Genomic DNA, 26,658 nt, shown 5'->3' with positions numbered 1-26,658 from the left:
AAACAAATCTTACTTGTAAGAAAAATGAATAGGACAGAATTACAAGCAAGAAATACCAAGCAAGGACTGAAACATTTAAATTCCAGCACTGTTAAAAATGTTGCCAACAGTACAATATGCCATGACAGGACCAGGAGGGAATTAAGATAGAACAGCCAACCATACATAAAGCAGGGCTGTGGAAGATGGTAGTGAGCCAACTACCTAGACGTTTTCCAATCCAGTGCCACAGTCAACATATATGATAATAAAAATTACAAGTTAATAGCAAATGATTTTAGTTTTAGTACTGTTAAGAGGTGAAAACTGACTCATCTAAGGGCAGCTATATTAGATACAATGGCAATACATGAAGGAAGAGTAACAGGAGGAGTACAAATGTACTGTAGAGCAGCAACAGTCCTGGCAACTGCACCCTCAACAAAAGACTTTCATTTAAATGCTACCATGACATACCACACCACAATACCAAAAACTAGAAGTTAGAAAACCATTTCCTCTGAAAACCTGTTTTTAAGAAATATCTCAATGATAATAATGACAGCTATGAAATAATTCTTTAAATGTTCACCTATTTAATATCATTACTCTGTAACAGGAGGCTAGACGTTATGCTTACAAATTTAAGTGGTCAAGTGCTAAGCTGAAGAGAACTGATAAGGTGGCCTTTAATGATGGTCCGGTTGTATCACTTACACAAGTCTAAGGAGATTAGAAGGTTTAAAGCATGGTGGAAATCTTGATATAGGATTGAGGGGCATAGCTATGAGACATTGGGCCTTCTTCTGGAACACTTGGGACCTGTTCCTTTTTGACAGGTTATATTTAAACTGTACGAGCAGCAGCAATGTACTTGGACAGCATACGAGTACTGTAGTGAAATACTGTTTAAACTAGTTAACAGTGGACCAGTGAGATTGACACAAGTTTAAAATTTCATATAAAGAACTGGACAGTATTATTAATATCAATATTCAGTGTAGCTTTGAAATTACTAATGCACAGTTAATAAGCCAAACTAAAATAGTAATACATTAAAAATGTCTTGCATTAATGTTTAAGTTTTACGATTAGAAAAATGAGTTGGTGTTATATTTATATATGTGAATAATTATTAGGATACTATAGCAATAGGAAAATCTGGATAAATCTAAGAATGAGAACACCACAGATTGTTAGAAAAATGTATTAAAGAAAGGCAAAAACCAATTAAAAAATGTGTGGGAGATGCTATTTCTGTAATAGAGACTGTGTATAAGCTCCAAGTGAATAATGAGTCAAATCTCAGTAAATCTCAGAAGGCATTAAGTATAAAGGCCTGATATTATGAGTGAAACCTAAAAGGCAGCTGTTGAAAAACACTGCAGAAAATGTTTTTTAGGAAGACAAACTAAAATACACAGACAGTGAAATAGCGGGTGCTCTAAAACGACATCATTCTAAAGTTTTCAGACATGTAGAAGGTGATAACCTCCCAGCAGTTACATGGACTATTAAGAAAGTACGAAATTACTTGAACCCTAAGCACTTTGAGCTGCATAATTTGTATGAAAATGTGCTATATAAATTAATGTTGTTGTTGTAAATCGTGCACAGAGAAGTGCTGCTTAGCCTAAAATGGCAGAAATCAAACAAATCACCAGGGTCACATTACATTTATCGTAAGGCATTTAAAAGATAACGACAATAGTTTTCAAGTAGTTATCTTTTCACAATCATGGTATATATTACTTTGTCACATAAATTGCCATTTTAAGTGAATTATTAATTTGCATTTACAAAATACCATAGAATTTTTTAAGGTTTTTAAATTGTGTTATGGGGCACTGGAGGTTAGTGAGTACAGACATAACCCTTGTCTGATATTTTTCAAAAATGATTGCAAACTAGGGAAATTACTAGAATTTTACAAACTAGCAAATGCTGTGCCATTACATTAAAAAGCTGGTTGGGATGATCTTCATTAATAAAGGCCAGTAAGCTTCATATGCATCACAGGCAAATTAATGGAACCAATTATCAAGTAAAAGATAGAACACACATCAAAATGTCAAAAATGCATATTGGAGAACTGTCAAAATGAGTTTTGATGGGAGAAATCAATTTTAACTAATATGCTGGAACTCTGTGATGAAACAAATCATATAATCAGCACTTTAAGCACAGGATTCAAATGGTTATGTTGCAAGTTACTTTCATTGAATTAGGTGATGTTAAAAGTGGTGTCATTTAGGACATTAATGCTAGGGTGTGGATCTTAATATACATTAACCTGGTAAAGTCTGCGGGTGGTAAGTGAAATGGCAGATAATTTAGAATCTACAAAATTATTACAAATGGATCTGGGGAGAATTCATTGACAAATCTGTGACAAATGACATTTAACAAAAGTAAATATAAAATTATTATAAATAGCAAAAAATGGTACAGTTGAATACACAATTCTAGGTTTGAAATGTTAAAGTACACCTTATTAAAAACACCTAGGAGTCACACTGGACTCTTCATTTTCTATAATCGAACAGTGTACAAACGTGATTAAGGCAGCTATTAGGAGGCCAGGTTATGCAGTTTTAGGTTTTTACTTCATAACACCAAACAAATAAAAAGCTATGTTAACTGACAAATCCAAACAGGACCCTGTGTGAGTGTGGGGTGTCTATGAGTAGTTCATTATCCAGAGCAGTTTCCTTCTTTGCCTGGCTTAAGGAGTCCCTTCTTAGAGAGGTAACACCAATAAAAAATTAAATAACAGAAATAAATAAAGAAAACCAGGTCTTTTTATAGTAAAATGGGCATAGAGACAATGTTTAACAGAATCACATTTAAAAAAAAAAAAAAACAGTATCAACAGATGATTTAGCATTATGCACACAAAGAACCAAAAAGCTAGTCAGAGAATTGTGGCTTAAATTATTTTTGGCTTAAGGTTAATTTATTAACTGTCAAAAAAAGCATGTATGCAAATTAAAGATTCAAAAACATTTATAAGATTTAGCTTTTTTGGCACCATACTCTGACCATGGAAAAATGACTGGTAGGTAATGGATCAATGTGTATAGTTAAATATTTTCAATATCTATGCTTAAAGACTATATATACTCAAACCTTCAGGCTGGCTGCTGTTCTCTGCAATTACGTCTGTAGTGGGGCTCTGAGGAGTAGATGATATGTTGTGACCCTCTGTGTTCTTTACATCTTCTACAGGCACATCAATGGTATTATGAGTACCATGTGATCTCTGCTTTAGCAAGGCTACCTGTACACAAATGAACGGTGATTTACTCAAGTGACAGAACACGTAAAACAGTGCAAACATCTGAATTTTTCTTCAACAAAAACCAAAAAAAAAAAAAAAACAACAGAATCTCTACAAAGACATTATAGTCCTATATTTTTAGTGAACATGGAAAAGAATTTTCACCTCCTTTAATCTTTAAGTATATTTACTTAAAACAAGGAAAGAATAACTACAGTACGATAGCAAAGAGAACTACACTAGACTATTTGCAGGAAACCAAACAGTTCCTAAAAACAACATTTAACATTACAATTACCTGCACAAAGATGCTGCCCTAGGCAGGTGCTGGAAGTGTACAGTATTCAACCAGACCACCAGCTGGTAGACCACTAGGTCACTAGCTGTAGAAAGCTAAAGCCAGGTAGTCAAGCATTTAAGGTAAAAACAAATTCTGACCATCACAAAGCACACTCTAACACGATGTTGACTGAGTTTGAGTATGTGTGTGTCTAGGGTCCATAGTCATCGACAAGTCTTTTGACTGTGGGAGCAAATTAGTGACGCATGCAAAAAATTATGGTGGGAGACGGTGAAAAAAAATGAGCAGTGTCACACAAAAATGAATCATAAAAAATGAAAAACATTTGTTATTGTTTTAATCCAATGGACCACATCATACTAAAGTGTGCATGAATATCATATATTAAATTATTATGTAAGATTTGTACCATTATCTATAGAATTTAATGTTTTTGATATAGAGCTACCTCAAAAGTAAGTACGACATCTTGAAAAAATGAATTTGTAAAACAAATAGATGATTCCCATTATCATTTCGACAAGAGCTTAATTAGCATTGCATATCACTAGTAAGAAACAAACACAACTGTTTAAGAAAATAAATGCAAAACGTAATGTTACACCTAAGCCTTACTATTCAAGCACTAAATGGAGATGGAAACTAACTTTAAAGGCCGGTAGCCTTGTCCACTAAAAACTATAGTGTCATACCTGTGTCTGAAGCACAGTAATGAACTGATCTTTCTCCTCCAAAGCTGCATCAAACTCCTCTTGTAAATGCTTCTTAGCCTGCTGGTCCATCTGTAGTTCCTAAAATGGAAAGAAAGAATTTCAAAATCAGTTATCCATGCAAGGTGAAAATAATGATGTTAAAAGCAATGCACCTTATTCAAAAATTTGTTTTAGCTACAATCCATGAACAGAACACTTAGTAACAAGGGGAAAGAAAGGGAAAATCTAATATGTGGTTTTAGCTGGTTTAATCATTTCCCTTGATCCATTAACTTGAGATGATTCATTCCACATTCTGTAATTTCCCCCAAGTAGTACAAAAGAAAATTAATTAATTCTACTCAAACATACGCGAGCAGAACCATGAAGCCACAATTAAATGGTGTTTAAGTTTTAAGATTGGCTCAATGTGATACGAAACAAGTGATTTAGTTAAACCTTTCTAAAATGTTGCCCTATATTGTCTAACACATAGACAATGCATGTACTAGGACATTGCTACATATTGGTAGGTATATGCTATAAAATAACAGTGCTAAATATTTCCTAACAGAATGCAAAAGGTCTTATTTCCATAGATAAACGAGCTGGACATGGGGGAGATACCAGAACAAAACTTACCTTAGACAAAGAAAACTATTCCCTTAAAACAAAAGCTGTGTACATTACACTCTATGCTTCTGGATTGGTCATTGCTAGTTCTTACTTTGTAACTTAACTGTCGGTCATAAAAAAGCAACATTTCAGATTGCAATTACAGTACAGGCTCCCATTTAGAGTTTCATAATAGAGACCAACTTAAAAAAAAGTGTCAAATGCATGGAATGTGTTAAATCAGAGAAATGGGCACTGATCTGGCATTAATTCATTAACGTAGGTCTGGATTTGCTGCATTTAAGGGTGTATATATTTATTAGGGTGCCAACGAACAATATGTGAAAAAGTGACTTATCTATTTTGTGAAGTCTTACCCTGTAAAAATGTTCCTTTTCATAAAAATGATACATGAAAAAAAATTTATATATATATATATATATATATATATATATATATATATAAAATCAACATTCACTGGGGGCACAATACTGAAGTCATTAGTATTTACTGTAAAATCCCCTTTTCATGTAACTATTATGCTTGTTATTGACAGGTGTTGTACTTGGAATATTCAGCATACAGTGCATCAGGAAAGTATTCAAACTCCAGGCGGGCTGCCATGTGCCTTTTACTAAGGAGTGGCTTCCATCTGGCCACTCTACCATACAGGCCTGATTGGTGGACTGCTGCAGAGATGGTTGCCCTTCTGGAAGATTCTCCTCTCTCCACAGAGGACCTCTGGAGCTCTGACAGAGTGACCATCGGGTTCTTGGTCACCTCCCTGACTAAGGCCCTTCTCCCCCAATCGCTCAGTTTAGATGGCCGGCCAGCTCTAGGAAGAGTCCTGGTGGTTTTGAACTTCTTCCACTTACGGATGATGGAGGCCACTGTGCTCATTGGGGCCTTCAAAGCAGCAGACATTTTTCTGTAACCTTCCCCAGATTTGTGCCTCGAGACAATCCTGTCTCGGAGGTCTACAGACAATTCCTTTGACTTCATGCTTGGTTTGTGCTCTGACGTGAACTGTCAACTGTGGGACCTTATATACTACAACCTGGATGGCATTATTTCTTATTTCTATCTGCATCTTTAAATTGCTACAAAGCTGTATCAAAATTATAAACTTACTGAGTCCTAATTACTCAACACTATTATATTACTGTTTGAGCGATTTGCTGTGGCGTGGAATAATATCAACAGATCGTCACATGAAGGCGGAATGACAGAGTAATTGCTGATATACTTGGGCCAGAGAAGCAGGACATTCAAGCATTCTGTCTGTCACAGTTGCAGGAACAGCATCCAAGAGACAACACCTGGTGCTGTTGTTTTTGGGATACGAGTCTACTGAGGCCAGCCACATTAATATACCCGGAGCTTATCACAGAGCTCGATGGATGTCAACACTTATGTACTGTCTCAAGATTTAAATGTTTTGCTTGCAGTTTCACTTGACTGCTCATGAACTGTCTGAGCTTAAGCAGTTCAACATGTTTGTGGTGAAGGTGTATATCAAAGCATGGTACACCTGTACCTTCCCAGAGTCAGCTCCACGAAATGACCTCCAGCTGCTGAAAGCCCTGGTGATGTACCGTGATGTAAATAGAACAGTTGCAAATGCAACAATACAGACTTTTACATGTCATCTTTGGTACCTGAGTGAAACTCTTGTTAGGCTTACATTTTTTATACTCAACTGTCTGTGACAGAAAAAAGGGAACTGGTTGCTAAACTAAACAGGAACGGTGATGAAGATCCATCTGTACAAGCAATAGTTGAGGAAAGCTGCATTGCTGAAACCCAGTTGACACACTTTGTATCACATAACACAAGGAAGTTTTTCACTTGTATGGAGATTTCACAGGGCTTCCTCGTGGACGATGCCGATTCATGGGACAGTAAATGAAGCATATATTTAAGCTCAGTGCAATGTCAAACACCTGAAAGTGGTCAATGATGCAGTGGAGAGAGGGGTGGCACTGATTCAGTCATTCAATTTGGCCATCAAAAACCAAGAAGAACAGAAACAGTACCTCCTACAAGTTTTAGAAGACCATCTCAAACAGTTTCCAGCACCAACAAAAACTATGTTAACTGAAAAGCTCTGAAGAGCTGAACAGAAGAGTCATATCAGCATGCACATTTCTGTATAGTGAATATAGAAAAATTCTGATCTCTTGTGCCACCACTAAATTACACAAAGTTTTATGACAGTCCAACAATATTTATCATGGTAACTAGAGGAACAAAACTAGGAGCTAAGATGCGAGAAAATAAAAACTTTGATTTTCACTGGCACCCTAATATATATACACACATATATCTATACTAATAAAAGGCAAAGCCCTCACTCACTCACTCATCACTAATTCTCCAACTTCCCGTGTAGGTAGAAGGCTGAAATTTGGCAGGCTCATTCTTTACAGCTTACTTACAAAAGTTGGGTAGGTTTCATTTCGAATTTCTACGCGTAATGGTCATAACTGGAACCTATTTTTCTCCATATACTGTAATGGACTTCAGCTCGATGGCCGTGGGGGTAGAGTTGCGTCTTACATCATCACGCCTCCCACGTAATCACGTGAACTGACTATGAACGCAGTACGTAGAAAACAAGGAAGAGCTCCAAAGAGCACAAAAGAAAAAACTCATACAAGCTTATTCATAAGTGCAGCTACTGCAAAAAGAAAGCACGGTGTAAACCGTAAGTTTAAATTAAGTTTATAGACACATTCACGCTAACGTTTGTCATGCCTTCGACGAATACTTTATTCGCAAGGTACAAGTTTAATGAGAAGACATGAGGTATAAACAAGACTTTGGATCACTTTCTAATGGAGTTAAAATTGCTGTAGCGAGAAACTTTTAAGTGCCGGGTCTTAGCTAACATTAAATAAAGCCGTGGACATCGCAACATCACACAAGAGAGCAGCTCACGTGAACTGACTGAACGCAGTACGAGTGATCACTTCCATGCATCAAACGTGTTCAAAAAACGCATCACACAATTGACAAGGTAGGAAAAGAATATGCGCCAAGCTGAGCTCCAGAGCTAGCGCAGTCTTGCGAAAGTAACTTCCATCACGCTGCCACCAAATACTCACAGAAAAATCCACAATTTAATACACACGCTGTCTCTAGAGTTTCTCCACACTTAATGTATTCCTCGCATCCCCTTAATACCCTCTGATCTCCCATTTCAATTCAAATGCCTCCAATTTCCAGTAAGTCTCTGCTTCGCGATGACAAGTAATAAGTCTCAGGGACAGACCGTAGAAAAGGTTGCCATTGATTTGAGGCAACATTGTTTTCCTCCTGGACAAAACTATACGTTGCATTCTCAAGAGTGAGCTCATGCAGCTTCCTCATATTACAACCGGAGTGCTGAACTGACAACGTGCTATACAAAGAGATCCTTAACAGATAGTTATTGGTATATTTTCCGTCAGTTTAAAAAGGTTTTCTTTACTTCTTAATAAAAATTTAAAAGCAGTACTTCGTCATATATGTATATATATATCTATACTAATAAAAGGCAAAGCCCTCACTGACTGACTGACTGATCACTAATTCTCCAAGTTCCCGTGTGGGTAGAAGGCTGAAATTTGGCAGGCTCATTCCTTACAGCTTACTTACAAAAGTTGGGCAGGTTTCATTTCGAAATTCTATGCGTAATGGTCATAACTGGAAGGTATTTTTCTCCATTTACTTTAATGGAGTTGAGCTCGAAAGCCGTGGGTGGGCAGGGTTTCGTGTGGCAATATCACGCCTCCCATGTAATCACGTGAACCGATTGTCAACGCAGTGCGTAGAAAACCAGGAAGACCTCCAAAAAGCGCTGAAGAAAACATGCATTATATAATTGAGAAGGCAGCGAAACAATAAGAAGCGAGCGATTGACATATACTACCATATTCATGAGTGCTGCTACTTCGGAAAAAGCAAGGTGTAAACCTAAACTTTAAATTAAGTTCATAGACAGGCTGCCGCTGGCGTTTCTCATGCCCACAGGTAATGCGGGATACAAGTTTAATGAGAGGACGCAGGATATAAACGAGAGTTTTGATCACTTTGTACCTAAGTTAAAATTGCAGGTGAAGGGGTGTGCATATGCAAATTCCGGGAGACTGTGTTTATGGGGGATTGACAGTTAAGGCGTGTGGGGAGTCACATCATCATCTCCCCTCCCATTTACCTCATTTCGCTCTGAGCTGAGCGGCTAACGCCGTTGTTCAAACCAACTTCGTCACACTGCCACTAAATACTCACAGAAAAATCCACAAGTTAATACGCACGCTGTCTCTAGAGTTTCTCCACACCGAATCCTCCAGGCACTACTTACAAAAGGTTACATTGACAATCGTGTTACGTTATTTTTAAAATCTTTCCTTTTCTTAGCACAAGCACAGCCGAGAAGCTTCGATGCATGTGCTCCATAACGCGTTAAAAAATAATGCATTTAATCACACTTTACATTACAAGCAAAGGGGAACTTTTGTCAATGCATGATTTCCTGGTACACCGATTACATTGATCAGCGCATCCCGATTCATTTTACCCTCGCACCACCTTGGTTTGAGAAGAAGTATGAAAAAATATGAGGTTAACACAGAAAAACAGACCACCAATTCAAGCTTTATGAATAATCGATTCGCCATCTATAATTGTTTTGGTAAAGCCATACTCAGTGTAATCCTCCTTCCATTTTATAATTTTTCCGGCACTAGCCATGATTAAATGAACGGTACCATGCTTCAACAGAATTATTTAAAAAAATAAACTCATGAAACAGGCCTGGACAAAAATGATGGTACCCCTAGAAACGACTGAAAATAATGTGACCAAACGGAAATGTTAATCCAAGGTGTTTCCACTAATTAGCATCACAGGTGTCAACAATCTTGTAATCAGTCAGTGGACCTATATATAGGGCTCCAGGTAGTCACTGTGTTGTTTGGTGACATGGTGTGTACCACACTCAACATGGACCAGAGGAAGCGAAGGAAAGAGTTGTCTCAGGAGATTAGAAAGAAAATTATAGTCAAGCATGTCAAAGGTAAAGGCTATAAGACCATCTCGAAGCAGCTTGATGTTCCTGTGACTACAGTTGCACATATTATTCAGAAATTTAAGATCCATGGGACTGTAGCCAACCTCCCTGGACGTAGCCGCAGGAGGAAAATTGATGACAAATCAAAGAGACGGATAATACGAATGGTAACAAAAAAGCCCAGAAAAACTTCTAAAGAGATCCAAGGTGAACTTCAAGCTCAAGGAACATCAGTGTCAGATCGCACCATCGGTCGTTGTTTGAGCCAAAGTGGACTTCATGGGAGACGACCAAGGAGGACACCATTGTTGAAAACAAATCATAAAAAAGCCAGACTGGAATTTGCCAAACTACATGTGGACAAGCCACAAAGATTCTAGGAGAATGTCCTATGGATAGATGAGACAAAAATTGAACTTTTTGCCAAGGCACATCAGCTCTATGTTCACTGACGGAAAAATGAAGCATATCAAGAAAAGAACACTGTCCCTTCTGTGAAACATGGAGGAGGCTCTGTTATGTTCTGGGGCTGCTTTGCTGCATCTGGCACAGGGTGTCTTGAATCTGTGCAGGGTACAATGAAATCTCAAGACTATCAAGGGATTCTAGAGAGAAATGTGCTGGCCAGTGTCAGAAAGCATGGTCTCAGTCGCCGGTCATGGGTCTTGCAACAGGACAATGACCCAAAACACACAGCTAAAAACACCCAAGAATGGCTAAGAGGAAAACATTGGACTATTCTAAAGTGGCCTTCTATGAGCCCTGACCTCAATCCTATTGAGCATCTTTGGAAAGAGCTGAAACATGCCGTCTGGAAAAGGCACCCTTCAAACCTGAGACAACTGGAGCAGTTTGCTCATGAGGAGTGGGCCAAAATACCTGCTGAGAAGTGCAGAAGTCTCATTGACAGTTACAGGAATCGTTTGATTGCAGTGATTGCCTCAAAAGGTTGTGCAACAAAATATTAAGTTAGGGTACCATCATTTTGTCCAGGCCTGTTTCATTAGTTTATTTTTTAAATAATTCTGTTGAAGCATGGTTGAAAATCAATGTCTGACTTTCATTGGTTAAATTTCATAGAATTTTTATTTATTATTACTTTAATCAGATTAAAGTTATTTCTGTGACCATTTTGAGTTTTTCTTTCATTGACTGAAGGGTACCAACAATTTTGTCCACGTATGAATGATCTCCAAAGAGCGCTGAGACTTTTGATATCGTGAACGTGTCTGCAAAAACTGGGGTCTCCTGCCTAGCAAAAGTCGAGCAGCCGGCACGCGCGCATGGCTGTGCCGGCCTTTGAGACGCTGACTGCGCTTCTGCCTTAAGTCAAAGTGAACACTTTAAATTTTTTTCATCCTCCCCCTGAGCTATAGCCCAGACAAGTGTAAACACGGGACCCCTTTTCTACACCATGGCAAACTAATATTAAGGCGATTCGCACTTTCTATTTTGCACGCATACGATTATGAGGTCGTCCACTCGGATTATGAAGACACGCACAGGAATGGAGGACTGACAGTGCCATCACAACCGATTAATGGCAGGGACGTCTCACCAGTCTACACAAGATTCACCGCGACGGTCCCCAAAAGACGCTCATATCGTCAACGAACACATCTATCTATACTATATAAAAGAAAAAGGCAACTTTTCTTTTTTTACACCTTTTTTCCTTTTATCCCAAACCAAAGCCTTTCTCTCTTAACACTGCAGAAGACACAAAACTAACTTTCTTTAATTGCTGGTAATGCCGGTAAGGCACATTACCAGAGGCAGAAATTTGAACGTTCACAGAGAAAATGTAATTTCTATACCACAGCGGTCATGAAGCGCCTTTCAAAAGGGATCTACTACCGAGAGATGATCCATATACATTTTAGCTGCTGTTAGTACTACTTACCTGTTGTGTTACACAGTCTTTAAAATGTAGTTTACACGCAACCACTCCAGTTGTGCTCAATGTACCTGTACTTCTTAAAACGTACATTTTTTACTGTTTAATAACTCATAGACTACATTTTATTATTTTCCCCTTGCACTCAGTGACCAAATCTATACACACACATATAGACACGTACATATATATACACATATACATACCTGTGTGTATGTTGTTGTATGTATGTATGTATGTATGTATGTATGTATATGTATGTATGTATTATTATATATACATACATACTCACACATTATACATCATTAACACACTACTTCTCCGCTGCGAAGTGCGGGTATTCTGCTATATATATATATATATATATATATATATATATATATATATATATATATATATATATATATATATATATATATATATATATATATATATATATATATATATATATATATATATATGCCAGCAACACTCATGACATTGACAAAACAATTACATCGTCAATCATGTTACGTTATTATTAAAATGTTTCCTTTTCTTTTTACTTCTCCACTGCCAAGTGCGGGTATTTTGATATAGATATATATACACTGTGTGCACAATTATTAGGCAAGTGAGTATTTTGACCATATCATCATTTTTAATGCGTATATTCCAACTCCAAGCTGTATTAACTTGAATGCTTATTGGATTTAAGCACGTCAGGTGATGTGTATTTGTGTAATGAGGGAGGGTGTGGCCTAAGGAGACCAACACCCTATATCAAGGTGTGCAGAATTATTAGGCAGCTAGTTTTCCTCAGGCAAAATGGGCCAAAAAAGAGATTTAACTGACTCTGAAAAGTCAAAAATTGTAAAAAGTCTTTCAGAGGGATGCAGCACTTTTGGAATTGCTAAGATATTGGTGTGTGATCACAGAACCATCAAACATTTTGTTGCAAATAGTCAACAGGGTCACAAGAAACGTGTTGAGAAAAAAAGACACAAATTAGCTGCCAAAGATTTGAGAAGAATCAAACGTGAAGCTACCAGGAACCCATTATCCTCCAGTACTTTCATATTCCAGAGCTGCAACCTACCTGGAGTGCCCAGAAGTACAAGGTGTTCAGTGCTCAAAGACATGGCCAAGGTAAGGAAGGCTGAAACCCAACCACCACTGAACAAGAAACATAAGTTGAAACGTCAAAACTGGGCCAAGAAATATCTGAAGACAGATTTTTTTCAAAGGTTTTATGGACCGATGAGATGAGAGTGACTCTTGATGGACCAGATGGATGGACCTGTGGATCAGTAATGGGCACAGAGTTCCACTCCAACGTGGAGGTGGGGTACTGGTATGAGCTGGTATTTTTAAAGATGAGCTAGTTGGAACTTTTTGCATTGAAGATGAACTCAAAATCAACTCCCAAACCTACTGCCAGTTTTTCGAAGACACTTTCTTCAAACAGTGATACAGGAAGAAGACCATGATTTTTATGCAGGCCAATGCTCCATCACTTGCATCGAAGTTCTCCACTGCGTGGCCAGCCAGTAAAGGCCTTAAAGATGAAGGAATAATGACATGGCCCCCTTTCCTAATCTGACCTAAACCCTATCGAGAACTTGTGGGCACTTCTTAACACTAGAATTACCAGAGCCTACGAAAAAACTCGTAATTCCGTCCCACCTTAAACTGCTCCTTAAATCCCTTCACACCTCTCCGCCAGCGCCCTTTGTCTTCTAAATGTGCTGATAAAGAGAAGCTCGGAGCAGCCGGCTATTCCATCCCCCCACCAATTTAGAACGTGCACGAACTTCTCTCAGCTCATGCCTTGATTGAGTATCTGGGAGTGAAGTGGAGTTTTAGAGTGGAAATAATAGATCGTTGTTTTTGGAACACACGCATTTCATGTCTGTTCCGTTTCTACAGTAATCTGTGTCAACACATTGTTAAAACAGAAACGTTTTTTTATATTCTAGTAGTAGATGACAAAATGTAGGCATAAACTGTATAATGTATGAAGCCTGAAGTCCAAATAGCAAAGAAACATTTTCACAAGAATAACACAATTGCACTTTTATTCAAAAATATAACTGCAGAAACAAAAAGCCGCCTAAACATGTGACATTGACACTCCTTTATTGTAACTGCCTCCGTGGCTCAATAGACTCACCCCCCGCTTGGGAATCAAAAGGTCACGAGTTCGATCCTGTGCTCCTCCGTTTTGAGAAGTAAACTGCTCTTAGTCTTACTGTTTTAAAATAAAAGCATACATTTGATTTCAGTATGTAACAGCCGGTGCAATTTATGATCCTTGTAAAGGCTAGCTTTTTTTTTATTCACTTTTCATTCTCTCAGTCGCGTTCAGAATCAATCCATACAACCCCATCTGACACGGCTGTTTTCACTAAAGACGCGCTATAGCTCTGCAGTGTACCACGATGCATACTAACGCCAAACACCCTCAACCCAGGAACATATATTGGTGTAAAAGTAGAACAAAAGTGCACTTTTATTCAAGTGCACTTTTTCCATCGCTTTTCCTGTAAGAAGCAATGTACACACTTCTCTCTATGCTGTGGTTTCTATTACACACCTGAAAGAAAGAGACAATACATGTGAAAATATAATCGCACTAATGCAATATTATTTGAAACGAACAACATCAGATCGGGTGTGAATTTATGCAGGAACTGGAAATTCTCTGATGCGGGACCTTCCCCCAGGGAAGAAAGTGCAGTGTCAGGTGCTCATTCAGTGTAATAGAAACCATAGCACAGAGAGGTGTGTACACGGCAACAAGTACACGTGTCGTAAATGTAGGAAGGACGGTCCTTGGGTGTGTGGAACTGTTAATATTTGAATGTGATGATTTTATATAGCACGGAATGAAAATCTGCACTTCTTAGCATTGCACCATGCAAGCTGTCGTATCAATCGCCTACTGTAACTTGCTTTCTTTTTTCTTCGGTTATACAGGTAGTTTTGAATAAAAGTGCACTTGTTTTGTTTGAAATGAAGTGTCTGCGTGCACTTTTCGTGGCATTACACGTGTATTTTTTGAGCAAGCCCGTTTGAGCAGTATAAAAAGTATTGAAAAGTATAACAAAACAACGGGCAGATGGGGAGTGTCTGATGATTGCATATAGCGCCGAAGTTACTGCTCTTTACTATTCTCTCCTCTGCGTGCGCGGAGTACAAAAGAAACAGAATACAGACGCGCTATAGCTCTGCGTTGTACCACGATGCATACTAACGCCCCACCCGGTTCTGACACACAGACGCTGGCGAAGCTGCCTTCTTCAGATCTCACCGTCACTTGATTTTCTTTTTATTCAGTTTTATTGAGTGTTCCTGCCAGTCCCTGCATGTTGCTGTATGCTGGATATTTTCACATGTATTGTCTCTTTCTTTCAGGTGTGTAATAGAAACCACAGCATAGAGAGAAGTGTGTACATTGCTTCTTACAGGAAAAGCGATGGAAAAGTGCACTTGAATAAAAGTGCACTTTTGTTCTACTTTTACACCAATATATGTTCCTGGGTTGAGGGTGTTTGGCGTTAGTATGCATCGTGGTACACTGCAGAGCTATAGCGCGTCTTTAGTGAAAACAGCCGTGTCAGATGGGGTTGTATGGATTGATTCTGAACGCGACTGAGAGAATGAAAAGTGAATAAAAAAAAAGCTAGCCTTTACAAGGATCATAAATTGCACCGGCTGTTACATACTGAAATCAAATGTATGCTTTTATTTTAAAACAGTAAGACTAAGAGCAGTTTACTTCTCAAAACGGAGGAGCACAGGATCGAACTCGTGACCTTTGATTCCCAAGCGGGGGTGAGTCTATTGAGCCACGGAGGCAGTTACAATAAAGGAGTGTCAATGTCACATGTTTAGGCGGCTTTTGTTTCTGCAGTTATATTTTTGAATAAAAGTGCAATTGTGTTATTCTTGTGAAAATGTTTCTTTGCTATTTGGACTTCAGGCTTCATACATTATACAGTTTATGCCTACATTTTGTCATCTACTACTAGAATATAAAAAAACGTTTCTGTTTTAACAATGTGTTGACACAGATTACTGTAGAAACGGAACAGACATGAAATGCGTGTGTTCCAAAAACAACGATCTATTATTTCCACTCTAAAACTCCACTTCACTCCCAGATACTCAATCAAGGCATGAGCTGAGAGAAGTTCGTGCACGTTCTAAATTGGTGGGGGGATGGAATAGCCGGCTGCTCCGAGCTTCTCTTTATCAGCACATTTAGAAGACAAAGGGCGCTGGCTGAGAGGTGTGAAGGGATTTAAGAAGCAGTTTAAGGTGGGACGGAATTACGAGTTTTTTCGTAGGCTCTGGTAATTCTAGTGTTAAACGCTAGATTTACGGGGGAGAAAAACAATACACCTCTCTGAAGAGTGTCTGGGAGGCTGTAGTCACTGCTCCACAAAAAGCTGATCATCAACAGATCAAGAAACTGACAGACTCCATGAATGGAAAGGCTTATGACTGTTATTGGAAAGAAGGGTGGCTATATTGGTCATTGATTGATTGATTTATTTTTTTTGAAATGTCACCTGCAAGTTTCCTTTTCTTTTTCATTACTTCTTTAACACATTACTTCTCCACTGCGAAGCACGGGTATTTTGCTAGTATGTATATACCTGTATATATACATATACACAAAATATATATTATTATATTTTCATTACAATTTTGTTGAAATTTTCATTACAACAAAGTATTTTTATGGTCCCAAACAGTTTCCCCATATGACACGAGTCTATAGAAATCTCGTTACTACAAGTACATTAAGTAGATACTTTCATTACAAAGAAGTGCCCAATAGACCTTAAAATGCCTGAATGAATCATCCGCAGAGCAGTTAGTTATGTGGTCGCAGTTCAGTTGTGCACAACAATCCCCAAACAGAAACATTGTAAAAAAAATGTCTTTCTTTGAAGTCTGCTTGTATTGTTTTTTGCCTGTTTTCGGTTGTTTTCAGTGATACCTTTTGCTTATCGCTCATCAACATTTGAAAAATATCCATTGGAATTTAACTCATTGTCACCCTCCTATAGAAACAGCAGACACGAAAAAATGATAACAGTTCATATTAGAAGAAAAAAAAACATTTTTTTTTTTGAAGCAATCGAGAGCTGCAAAAAATTTAGAGACATTACCAGTGAATTCGGAATTTCGCCATCGCCACTGAAGAAGAAAAGAAGAAAAATCTCAGGTTGCAAACATATGTGAATTAATGCATTGGAAGACGTCAAAAAAGCCGTTTTTATGTGGTACAGTGATGCTTGTTCAAGAAACATTCCTATTAATGCGGCACTCACTCAAGTAAATGTGAGGTTTCTAAACTCTTTTGGGACCTCCACCAACTAGACAGCACGCCGAACAGTGTCCTGTGGAAGACTGTTTATCTGCTGCCAGGACAACAGCAGGCTCACACCTCTGCTGCATCTCTCCATCAAAGCAAACAGAAAAGATCTCAATGGGTGATGCAAGGAACATTGTAAATGCAGCTAACAGGATTACTTGGCCACTAACCTGGCCACAGCCCTGCCTGACTGCTATGTCTGTTTATAGGAGAGTGGCAGACCCCGCTACAATATATAACCCTGCTGTTCCTGTTTCAAGCTGAATAAAGCTGGCTTTGCTAAAGTAATGAGACTCAGCCTCATGTTTTAGGGTGTAAGACAGCGACTTATAGCACTATCCCAATCTTTTAGGATTCACTGCTGTGGCACCTCACTGCACTGCTGTGAGCCTGCTGTTGTGCTACCCCAGCAATGGACAAACATGCTTCCACAGAAACGGCAATCGCGCTTCGGGACGCACTTCAGCGTGACATTCCCGTTGGGTGGGGGGATACCAAAAGAGTTCAGAAACCTCACAATAAGAAGAAGAAGAAAAGTATGATTTGGCTTCTGAATGATAATTGTGCTGCCCACAACATGCTTCCACACTTAGATAATGTTCACGTTGAATTCCTCTCACCCAACTGCACGGCAGTGCTTCAACCACTTGATTTGGGCATCATTCGCACCCTGAAAGTGTATTATCACAAGGAAATGCTGAGAAAAATTCTCGTCGGCATAACTTGTAGACAGGAGGAGATTAAAATTAATGCGAAAGAAGCTATTGAAATGTTTGCAAATGCCTGGATGCCAGGTAAAGAAAGCACTATAGCAACAAATACAGAATCTCATTACAATGAAATTTTCATTACAACAAATTTTTTGGGTAACTTGCAGTTCGTTGTAATATATATATTTGTGTGTGTGTTTTAATGCAGTTAATTTTTATGAGTACTAGTATTGACTTACTTGTGTCTGGATTATTGTACTTTAAGTACTTTAATCTGGGAAATTATTATTGCCCTCTTTGAAATTTCAGAATGTCATTACTTTGAATGAATGCCCCTGCAGTGTTGTGGACAGCAGCAACACCATTGTTAATCAATTAAGGTTTGAACCTCGATTCCAGCATGGTATATATAACTATATGCCTGCTTTCTTGAATGTAAAATAAGGCTATGTAACCACTGTTCAACCTAATCTGCCTAATAGTGAGCTGTTATGTGATCTTATTTCTCCCTGTCATGGTATTCCATACTGTTTAGGATGTTGTTTATTTAATGTTATTTAATGTTGTTTTATTAATCTTGGGATGACGTTTTATCTTTCTGTTTACACTGCCATTGTGTGCATCTTCTTCATGGCTACATCCACCTAGTTGCTTGTTTGCTAGGGTGTCTGCCATGATACAGTATGATCAATGGTGATGCCATTTACTTTCACAATATAAAATGGTGCAGGGTTTAGTGCATAAATGTTTGGATTAAATACAAAAGGGAACAAAACCACAGTAAATTACAAATTTTATTTTGTAATTTTAGCAGGTTTAAAACTCATGTTTCTGTACTTTTTTGACAAATGTGTATTTTTATTCCTGGTAATGACTTTGTGCCTGTAGAATAACGCAGAGCTCCATGAAGAATGGATTAATATAACCCATAACTAACTGCCATTAATGTGTCCTATCTCATACAAGGTCACTTGATTTGCCTCTCATGGGTGGCAGTATTGTCTTCTGTTGAAAATATGACAGGGACGACAAGACCTTGGTCAACTTCAAGACGCATCCTGACAAAATGGGATTTTGCAGTAAATTTATTGACTACAACATATGAAGTAGAATGGTTCTGTTACACTAACTTGCCAAAACAGGAATCTCTGAAGGTGTATTGTTCTATAGCTTAAGAAATTCAATGATATATTACAAAACATTATTTTTACAGCTTTTGGTATTGAATGGTTCTAAACACAGGTTTGTAATTCATATATAGGGCACTTCAGTATGTAGGAATTAATCTTTAACTACTTATAATAACACTACAGATTACCTTTTTGAAGCTCAAGCTCAACTTTTTTGATTACCTCTCCCTTTGGTGATCATTTAACTATGTTGAGTATAATTTTAAAATAGTCCCCACTTATCCACATACCTGTTCCATACGAAGTATTGGTGTTGAGCTGAAGTGGATTAGTCTTAAAGATCCATCACATTACACAGTTTTTCCACCAGCAGTCTCATAGCACTCCCTGGACTTCTAGTCATGTAGTATGTGATCTCTAGTGATTCAGTTAAACCAGTCTACCACTTGTCCCAAAAAAAAAAAAAAAGTCTAATTTTGTCTTATGTCATATTGGCATACTCTGTGTGTTGCGAGAGCCGACAATCAATGAGCGTTCACTAAGAAGTACAAAGCAAACAATGCAGGCAGAAAGGATATAGAACATGTGTGTGTTAGACCACAAGAGCAGATGATGTCTTGACTATCTAATGTCCCGCATTTGTTGTACCACAAAAGAATGAAAAGAAGAAAAAAGGGGGGTTAGCAGCTCTGTTAGCTTAATACATGGAAAGCCTTGGTCTAGCAAAGCAATGTCGGAAAGCAAGTTATCGCCTGTCAGAATGTGGCAAGCTCACGATACTTTGGAAATTTAAATCTGTGTTGGCAAGTCATTACAGAGTCATGTAATTTGTCATCCCTGTAATTTCTAGTCAAATAATCCGAAATCCACAAGAAACAAGAACAGTAACTACAGTTGTCAGGGCTGACATTCACTCTGACTAGAAATTATAAAATGTGCCATGAACTTAAGTTGGTGCCTCAGTTCAACAATGCAAATATTGAAGCTGTCACACAATACAGGAGATTCAATGATAGCATCTGGTAGCTGTCTAAGGCAAAATACCAGAGAATTACAGCTGCTGCCACAACACAACCTTATGGCATAAAGATAATCTGAGGGATCCCTGAAACCTGACTCTACACACCAGGTGCTTTCTAAAACGTTTCATGATTTTTTCAGCTACATGACTATATTATTTGTTCCATATTACTTCTTCCCTTTATGAAAAAGAAACATTTTACATTTCTGTTTTGAAGCTATAACCCTTATTTTGGACCACTGACTTTGACATTTATTCAATAGAAGACTTGGTACTATTATCAGGAATCAGGAATGGGGGGGGGGAATAGTGAAATAATAGTTCCACAAGCGAGGACTAAATCATTGAAGACATATGAAAGAATAATTATTGCTTTCCACTTCTAAACAGAAAAAAATGAAATTTTAAAATGGAGGAATTAAAGATGCATACCTCTCGAAGCTCACCAATTCTGCGAAGGGATTTATCTTGACTTTGGCTCAGTATTGACTGCAAAAAATAAAGAAACAAACGTTCTAGAAACTCAATTGCCAATTCATCACTTCTACTCACTGATACAGCAAGGCAAATGGCAACCTGGCAGGTATTAAGTAAATGAATGAAAAATGGTTTATGTAAAGAAAAATACACAAAACAATCATTAAGTCAATATATTTTATTACAAATATGTTTGCTGTTGTGTTAGAAGGCTGTAAGCAACATATGACATAACATTTTTAACTGATTGCCTTTCGCCAAATTTTTCAAGTATCTTGGAATTAGAGAATATATGGAAAGCTGCTATGTTAGGTATGTATTTTCACTTCTTTTTTCAAACATACCTTTATTTTAAAAAAGGCAAAAAATAAGCCCTTGAAAACACTTACTGATTGTAGGCTATTTGAAGAACTGATTTCTTAGATATTGAATAATTCATGCTTGGAAATGAGTGCACAGTATAGTAACAACTCAGCTTCTGGCAGATATTACGATAAAGCTACCTCTCCTTTAGACTGGATATAATGAACATGATTGCCAGCACATAGCGTTTGTAGCAAAGAGTCTACAATAATTTGAATAGGGAGATGGAAATCATAGCATTTTTCCATGCTTGGCCTAAAATGTCCTCTATTAGGGGGAAAAAATAGGGAGATTCTTTCTCAAGGCAACAATTTTATTTGTAGGATAACAGACCATTATAACAATTCTCACTGGTCCTACCTGCAGTTTCTGCAACTGTCTCCTCTACATCAAAAACATCTACAACCATGAACAATAAACAGAAAAAGGCTGTGAGAGTTACTATGTGTGCAAACAACCTTTTTACACATTTGTCAATTTCACTATTTAAAATTTGGTGTAATAGTTACCTACAGACAGACACAGTAGCTTTGGTTGCTGGCTCTTTTCTCTTTGCCTTCGGTGGGGGTTGAATTTTGCTTTGTTAACATTCCATACAGTTAAGTCAAAACTTATCTGCTTCTTATTAAAAATCAATAAAAAAAAAACAAACAAAAAGCTTTAGCTTTTTGCACACATGTAAAGCTAACGTTAACCATTCCAAAGTTTAAAGCTGGTGCACTGGCCTGGTGTCTGCAAGCCAAATGACTGACTCACTATAATTGACTTGGGAGGTAGCAATGGTTTAACCAAGTCCAGCTAGAGTTAAACTTTTTGGTTAATGACTGTTTAGACCTTCTTGTTTGAGTGAGTGTGTTTTCCAGAATATGTGCAGGTCTTTTGTGCCAAGGTAGGATAGGTGAACGAGAAACAGCTTGCCGTTTCTAAAGGTGGTGACTGCAAAAGAATGGGGTTAATCGATCTACAAAGTAGAGAAAGGGTCCTTCATGTGAGCAGGGCCAGCCAACTGAAGAACAGTGTGGTGACATAGCAACTGGCTCTCATATAGAAACTGTAAGTTTACACCTATGAGCTATTTTATTCAACTGCTACAGCAGGAAGATATAGCAGGATATACTTACAGATCACTTCATTCACATGTATTCAGCATAGAGGCTGGGGTGTGACAAATTCAAGTTGTACTTTTTGGAACTTGCTCATAAAATTACAAATTATAGCAAATATATCTTCAAAGCTCAAAAAGGCATCTTCATGCTGAAAACTTCAAAAATAATCATGTGAAAAAAACAAACAAACATACCTGTACCTTTTCTTTATCGCGCTGTACCGTCCGGTAGGCAGTGACCAACTGTGAAAAGCAAGTGACAAGTTTATTTTTTTAATGTATAAAATGCCTTCTGACACTAGTGTATAAATATAGCTTTTGACTTTACACTGTAAACGATTTTTTTTTCTTTGGACTTTTCTTTGGAGGAAATGAAAAGATGATTCCCTCAAGCATGCCTATACTGTATAATGCGGTAATTTTGGTTAGCAGACATTGTAGTGTGTCCTTATTTCGCCCTAGATAATGACCTGTACAGAAATCTCAGTCTGTATTTACAACTTTGTATCAGACTACTTCAAACTAGAACATGGTACTCGACAAGGATGCCCCTTATCACTTTTGCTCTTTGCAATCGCCATTGAAACATTGGCTGTTTAAGTTCGAAATACATCAGAAATAAAGGGGATTTTCAGAGAATTTGATTTGAATAGAAAATATCACTATATGCAGATGATATGGTACTGTATATAACTGACCCACAAAATTCCATCCCAACAGTCCTAATAGCATTAGTAGATTTTCAAAGGAGATCTGGACTCAAAATCAATTTGAATAAAAAAGTGTGACATTTCCAGTAAATTCTCTAGCCACACAATACAAAGAAAAAGCCCTTTAAGAAGCACATAGTGATTTCAAACACATACAACACATCGAATACAAAGTATTTAACATGCTACTTTAGTTACGATAGGATTTGAGAAACTCTAGTAATTTAAATATCAACTTTAAGATGAAGCTTACGACATTCTACTTTATTGACAAATTAAGATACAAGATTAAAGTGGAAATTTTGAGATTAAAGGATCATTTCTAAGTTTTTTGTCTTCACTGTGTCCCTATTTTTTTTTCTTTTCTCCGTGCCCTAATACACTTCTATATGGCACTAAGACGGTGGGCCACGTCCAGTTCTTTTTTATTTCGGGAACTGTGCGACTTTCTGAACTTGAACTTTTGAGTGTCATTCCATCATGTTCCCTTTGCTGCTAATACCACTGCCTAAGCCAGCAAAAAGTTTGTTTTTTCTTGCCTCCACCTTAGGACCTCCACTTCGCATTTGGTGAAATTATTTTTTATACATGCTTTTGCCACTATTTTTAACAAACCACTCAACTGAAAGGGCTATTTATATTGATTTACATATTCAAATATGCTTAATTTGGGGAGGAGTCAGGATGGGGCAGCAGGCACATTTACATGCGTTACATTTCACATTGACTGGGATCTATGGAGCAGAAATCTGTGGAAGTTGGCTTAAGCATGGTTTTGTGCATCTGAATTTTTTTTTGTTTTGTGCATACGCACATTTCCACTTTTATGTGAACTCTAGACACAGCGTTATACATGAGGCACTTGGACATCAACACAAATCAATGAATATATACAAGCCTGGCCTGCAAGAGAAATTCAATTTTGTACACATTTTTTCATATTCCATGCTCTGTGCCCCAATTAATACCAATTATCGTCAATACACTAACAATCTAATTGCGCTTCATCCTCCCAGGATAAAAAACAAAGTTTGAAGCACTTTAAGACAAAGAAGCTTTTATCTGTTGCAACTCTACATGGCAACCACCTTTTTCCACCCTCTTTAACATATATAGTAATAAATGTTTGGAAAATGTCCAGGATTACAGTACAACACTTGGAGACTTGTACATAGACAATGCCTTTGCATTCTATGAACAATTATGCCTCAAATTCAACTTCTGATTAACGCAATTCTTCCAACTACTTTCAAGTTAGAAACTTTGCTAAACACAACCTGCCCAATTTTCCTAAAATCCCACCTAGTTCTATTCCAGAAAACATTCTGATCAGTCTTAAAGACTCAGACAGCCTCTCTACAATTTAAAAAAATATGTTTAAGTCCCTTCCTTTCAAAGGCCCCATGGAACATTGGGGAAAGGATATGCCACTTAGTATTTCAGAAAAGGAGTGGAAGGCAGCCATGCACAAAATACCCTCTGGTCCATATACACAAAGCATTGAATCATTTAACTTAAAAACTTTAAATGAGTGTATTTATCTGGTTTAAAATTATCCAATGTGTTTCCAGGGCAGGATTCAACCTGTGAACGTTGTAATCTATCTCCAGTTTCACTGGCACACATGTACTGGGTGTGCACCAAATTAACAACATTTTGGACAAAAATCTTCGAATGCCTATTGGACAGCCCTGGTGTCATAATCACCCATTAACAGCTGTGTTTGGTGTACTCCCAGACGGGCTTAAAGTGGGGAAGGATAAACAAACTGTAATTGCCTTTACCTCGCTACTAACACGTAGACTTAACTTGCTCAACCGGAAGAATTCCACCCCACCACTTTCAAATCAGTGGGTAACTGATATTCTGTAATATTTGAAATTGGAAATATTCAAATGCTCACTTAGAGAATGTGTTCAAAACATTTTTAAAATATGGCAGGATAACAACAACAACAACATTTATTTATATAGCACATTTTCATACAAAAAACTGTAGCTCAAAGTGCTTTACAAAATGAAGAATAGAAAAATAAAAGACACAGTAAGAAAAGAAAATAAGTCAACATTAATTAACATAGAATAAGTAAGGTCTGATGGCCAAGGTGGACAGAAAAAAAAAAAACTCCAGATGGCTGGAGAAAAAAAAATAAAATCTGCAGGGATTTCAGACCATGAGACCACCCAGTCCCCTCTGAGCAATCTACCTAACATAAATGAATAATAATAAAGGATCTAATCAATAACATTATAGAATAAGCTTACATTTCAGGGAAAAGGATACTCTCCCTTTCTTGCTGCTTTTAAAGAGTAGCTTTGGTTGTTGGCTCTTTTCTCCTTCTCTTCAGTGGGGGTTGAATTTCAATTTAGATTTGAGTTGATTGTATAGAATGTTATCTAATTCTTATTAAAATCAATTAAAAAACTAACAAAAAAACAGTATAACACATTTCACATTCTTGGGAAACCTTTGGGCTTGGTAATAGAACAACCATCTCAATCTGTTCCCACGTGGTGTTCACAGCCACCTTTGAGGAGTCATATGGCCATTTTGTGTGACGTGGTAAGCCTTACAACGATACAGCCAGAAGGGACATCCAATAATGCCGCTCCATTGTTGGCAGAAACCACTCGCGTCAAGGTTGTTCCAGAACGTCTATCTCTTTTTTATATTTTCAATTTATGCAAAATCTGGCCTCTTTTAAAAGCTCACAATGGAAAGATAATTCCTTAAAAATCTGCCAAGAATGCAGTCATTCTGGTCAGCCAACGCACGCATTAACCCATTACAAAGGAACCCCATTTTGTCTTGAATAACAATCTTCTTTATTGGGCAGCAGAGCATGAGGGGGAAGTAAGATCATTGTTTTTGGTTCTGCAAGCCTTCTGGCAGCAGGTCTGTAAATTGGCACACACCCCCCTCCTAGATGCACACTTTAAAGTCGAAACAACTCTTGAGTGCATTAAGCTTCGATTTTACTGTCCTGGAATTAATGAGGAGGTTTTTTGCTTTTGCAAGTCCTGCCTGGAGTGTCAAGTGCAACAAATTCCTAGGTAGGACTGTGGTCCTCTCATTCCAAATCCTCTAACTGATATTCCTTTTGAACGCACTGAAGTGGAAATAGTAGGGATCCTCAGAATCCTTGTTGATTATGCTACCTGTTATTCCGAAGTCTTTCCGTTGTGTACTGCTACAACCAAGAAAAGGAGATGGTAGGGGTGTTTGCACATGTCAGCACCCTCAAAGAAGTCTTCATACACCAGGGGACACCCTTCACCTCGGCAACATTCAAGGAAGTGGCAAAGTTATATCATCCTCAAACCAATGGCTTAGTAGGGAGGTTTAACCAGACTTTCAAACGATGCTGTGCAAGGTGGTCAGTGAGGATGGGAGAAACTGGAATCAGTTCTACAGTAGCATCCTCTAATGTTATTTGCCTATTGGGAAGTCCCACAAGCCCTTTTGAGTTATTGTATATGCGACAACACCGGGGAATATTAAATATCATAAAGGAAAGTTGCAAATATACTGGAGTATATCACGCAGTTACATGATAAATTCATAAAAATATAACCTATTGCAAAAGAACACATGGATAAAGTGCAATCAGCACATGCTTATTGTTATGATCGAGGCATTTCTCTTCGAGAATTTTGCCCGGGAGATTGAGTCATGGCCCTTGCTCTTACCTCTCACTCTAAATTACTGACACATTGACAAGGCCCATATGAAGAGTATATATATATATATATATATATATATATATATATATATATATATATATATATATATATATATATATATATATATATATATATATATATATATATATATATATATATATATATATATATATATATATATATATATATATATATATATATATATATATATATATATATATATATATATATATATATATATATATATATATATATATATATATATATATATATA

General features: G+C 37.5%; 1 protein-coding gene across 4 annotated transcripts in view; it reads right to left on the bottom strand.

The window, feature by feature from the left end:
* The window catches only part of golga4 (golgin A4), a 225,531-nt gene that overhangs the window by 142,890 nt on the left and 55,983 nt on the right, over positions 1–26,658 (bottom strand). For all 4 annotated transcript variants that reach the window (XM_039736487.1, XM_039736488.1, XM_039736489.1 and 1 more), the window contains 4 exons: positions 22,187–22,234; positions 20,479–20,535; positions 4,253–4,351; positions 3,109–3,259 (listed from right to left, as the gene is read on the bottom strand). In XM_039736487.1, the coding sequence (XP_039592421.1) occupies positions 3,109–3,259; positions 4,253–4,351; positions 20,479–20,535; positions 22,187–22,234 (355 nt within the window). The remainder of the gene's footprint in view (positions 1–3,108; positions 3,260–4,252; positions 4,352–20,478; positions 20,536–22,186; positions 22,235–26,658) is intronic.

Source organism: Polypterus senegalus, chromosome 15 (assembly GCF_016835505.1).
Source record: "Polypterus senegalus isolate Bchr_013 chromosome 15, ASM1683550v1, whole genome shotgun sequence".
In the NCBI taxonomy this organism is placed as follows: domain Eukaryota; kingdom Metazoa; phylum Chordata; class Cladistia; order Polypteriformes; family Polypteridae; genus Polypterus; species Polypterus senegalus.
The sequence above is the reverse complement of the archived record's forward strand: the minus strand, read 5'-3'. Positions and strand labels throughout refer to the sequence as shown.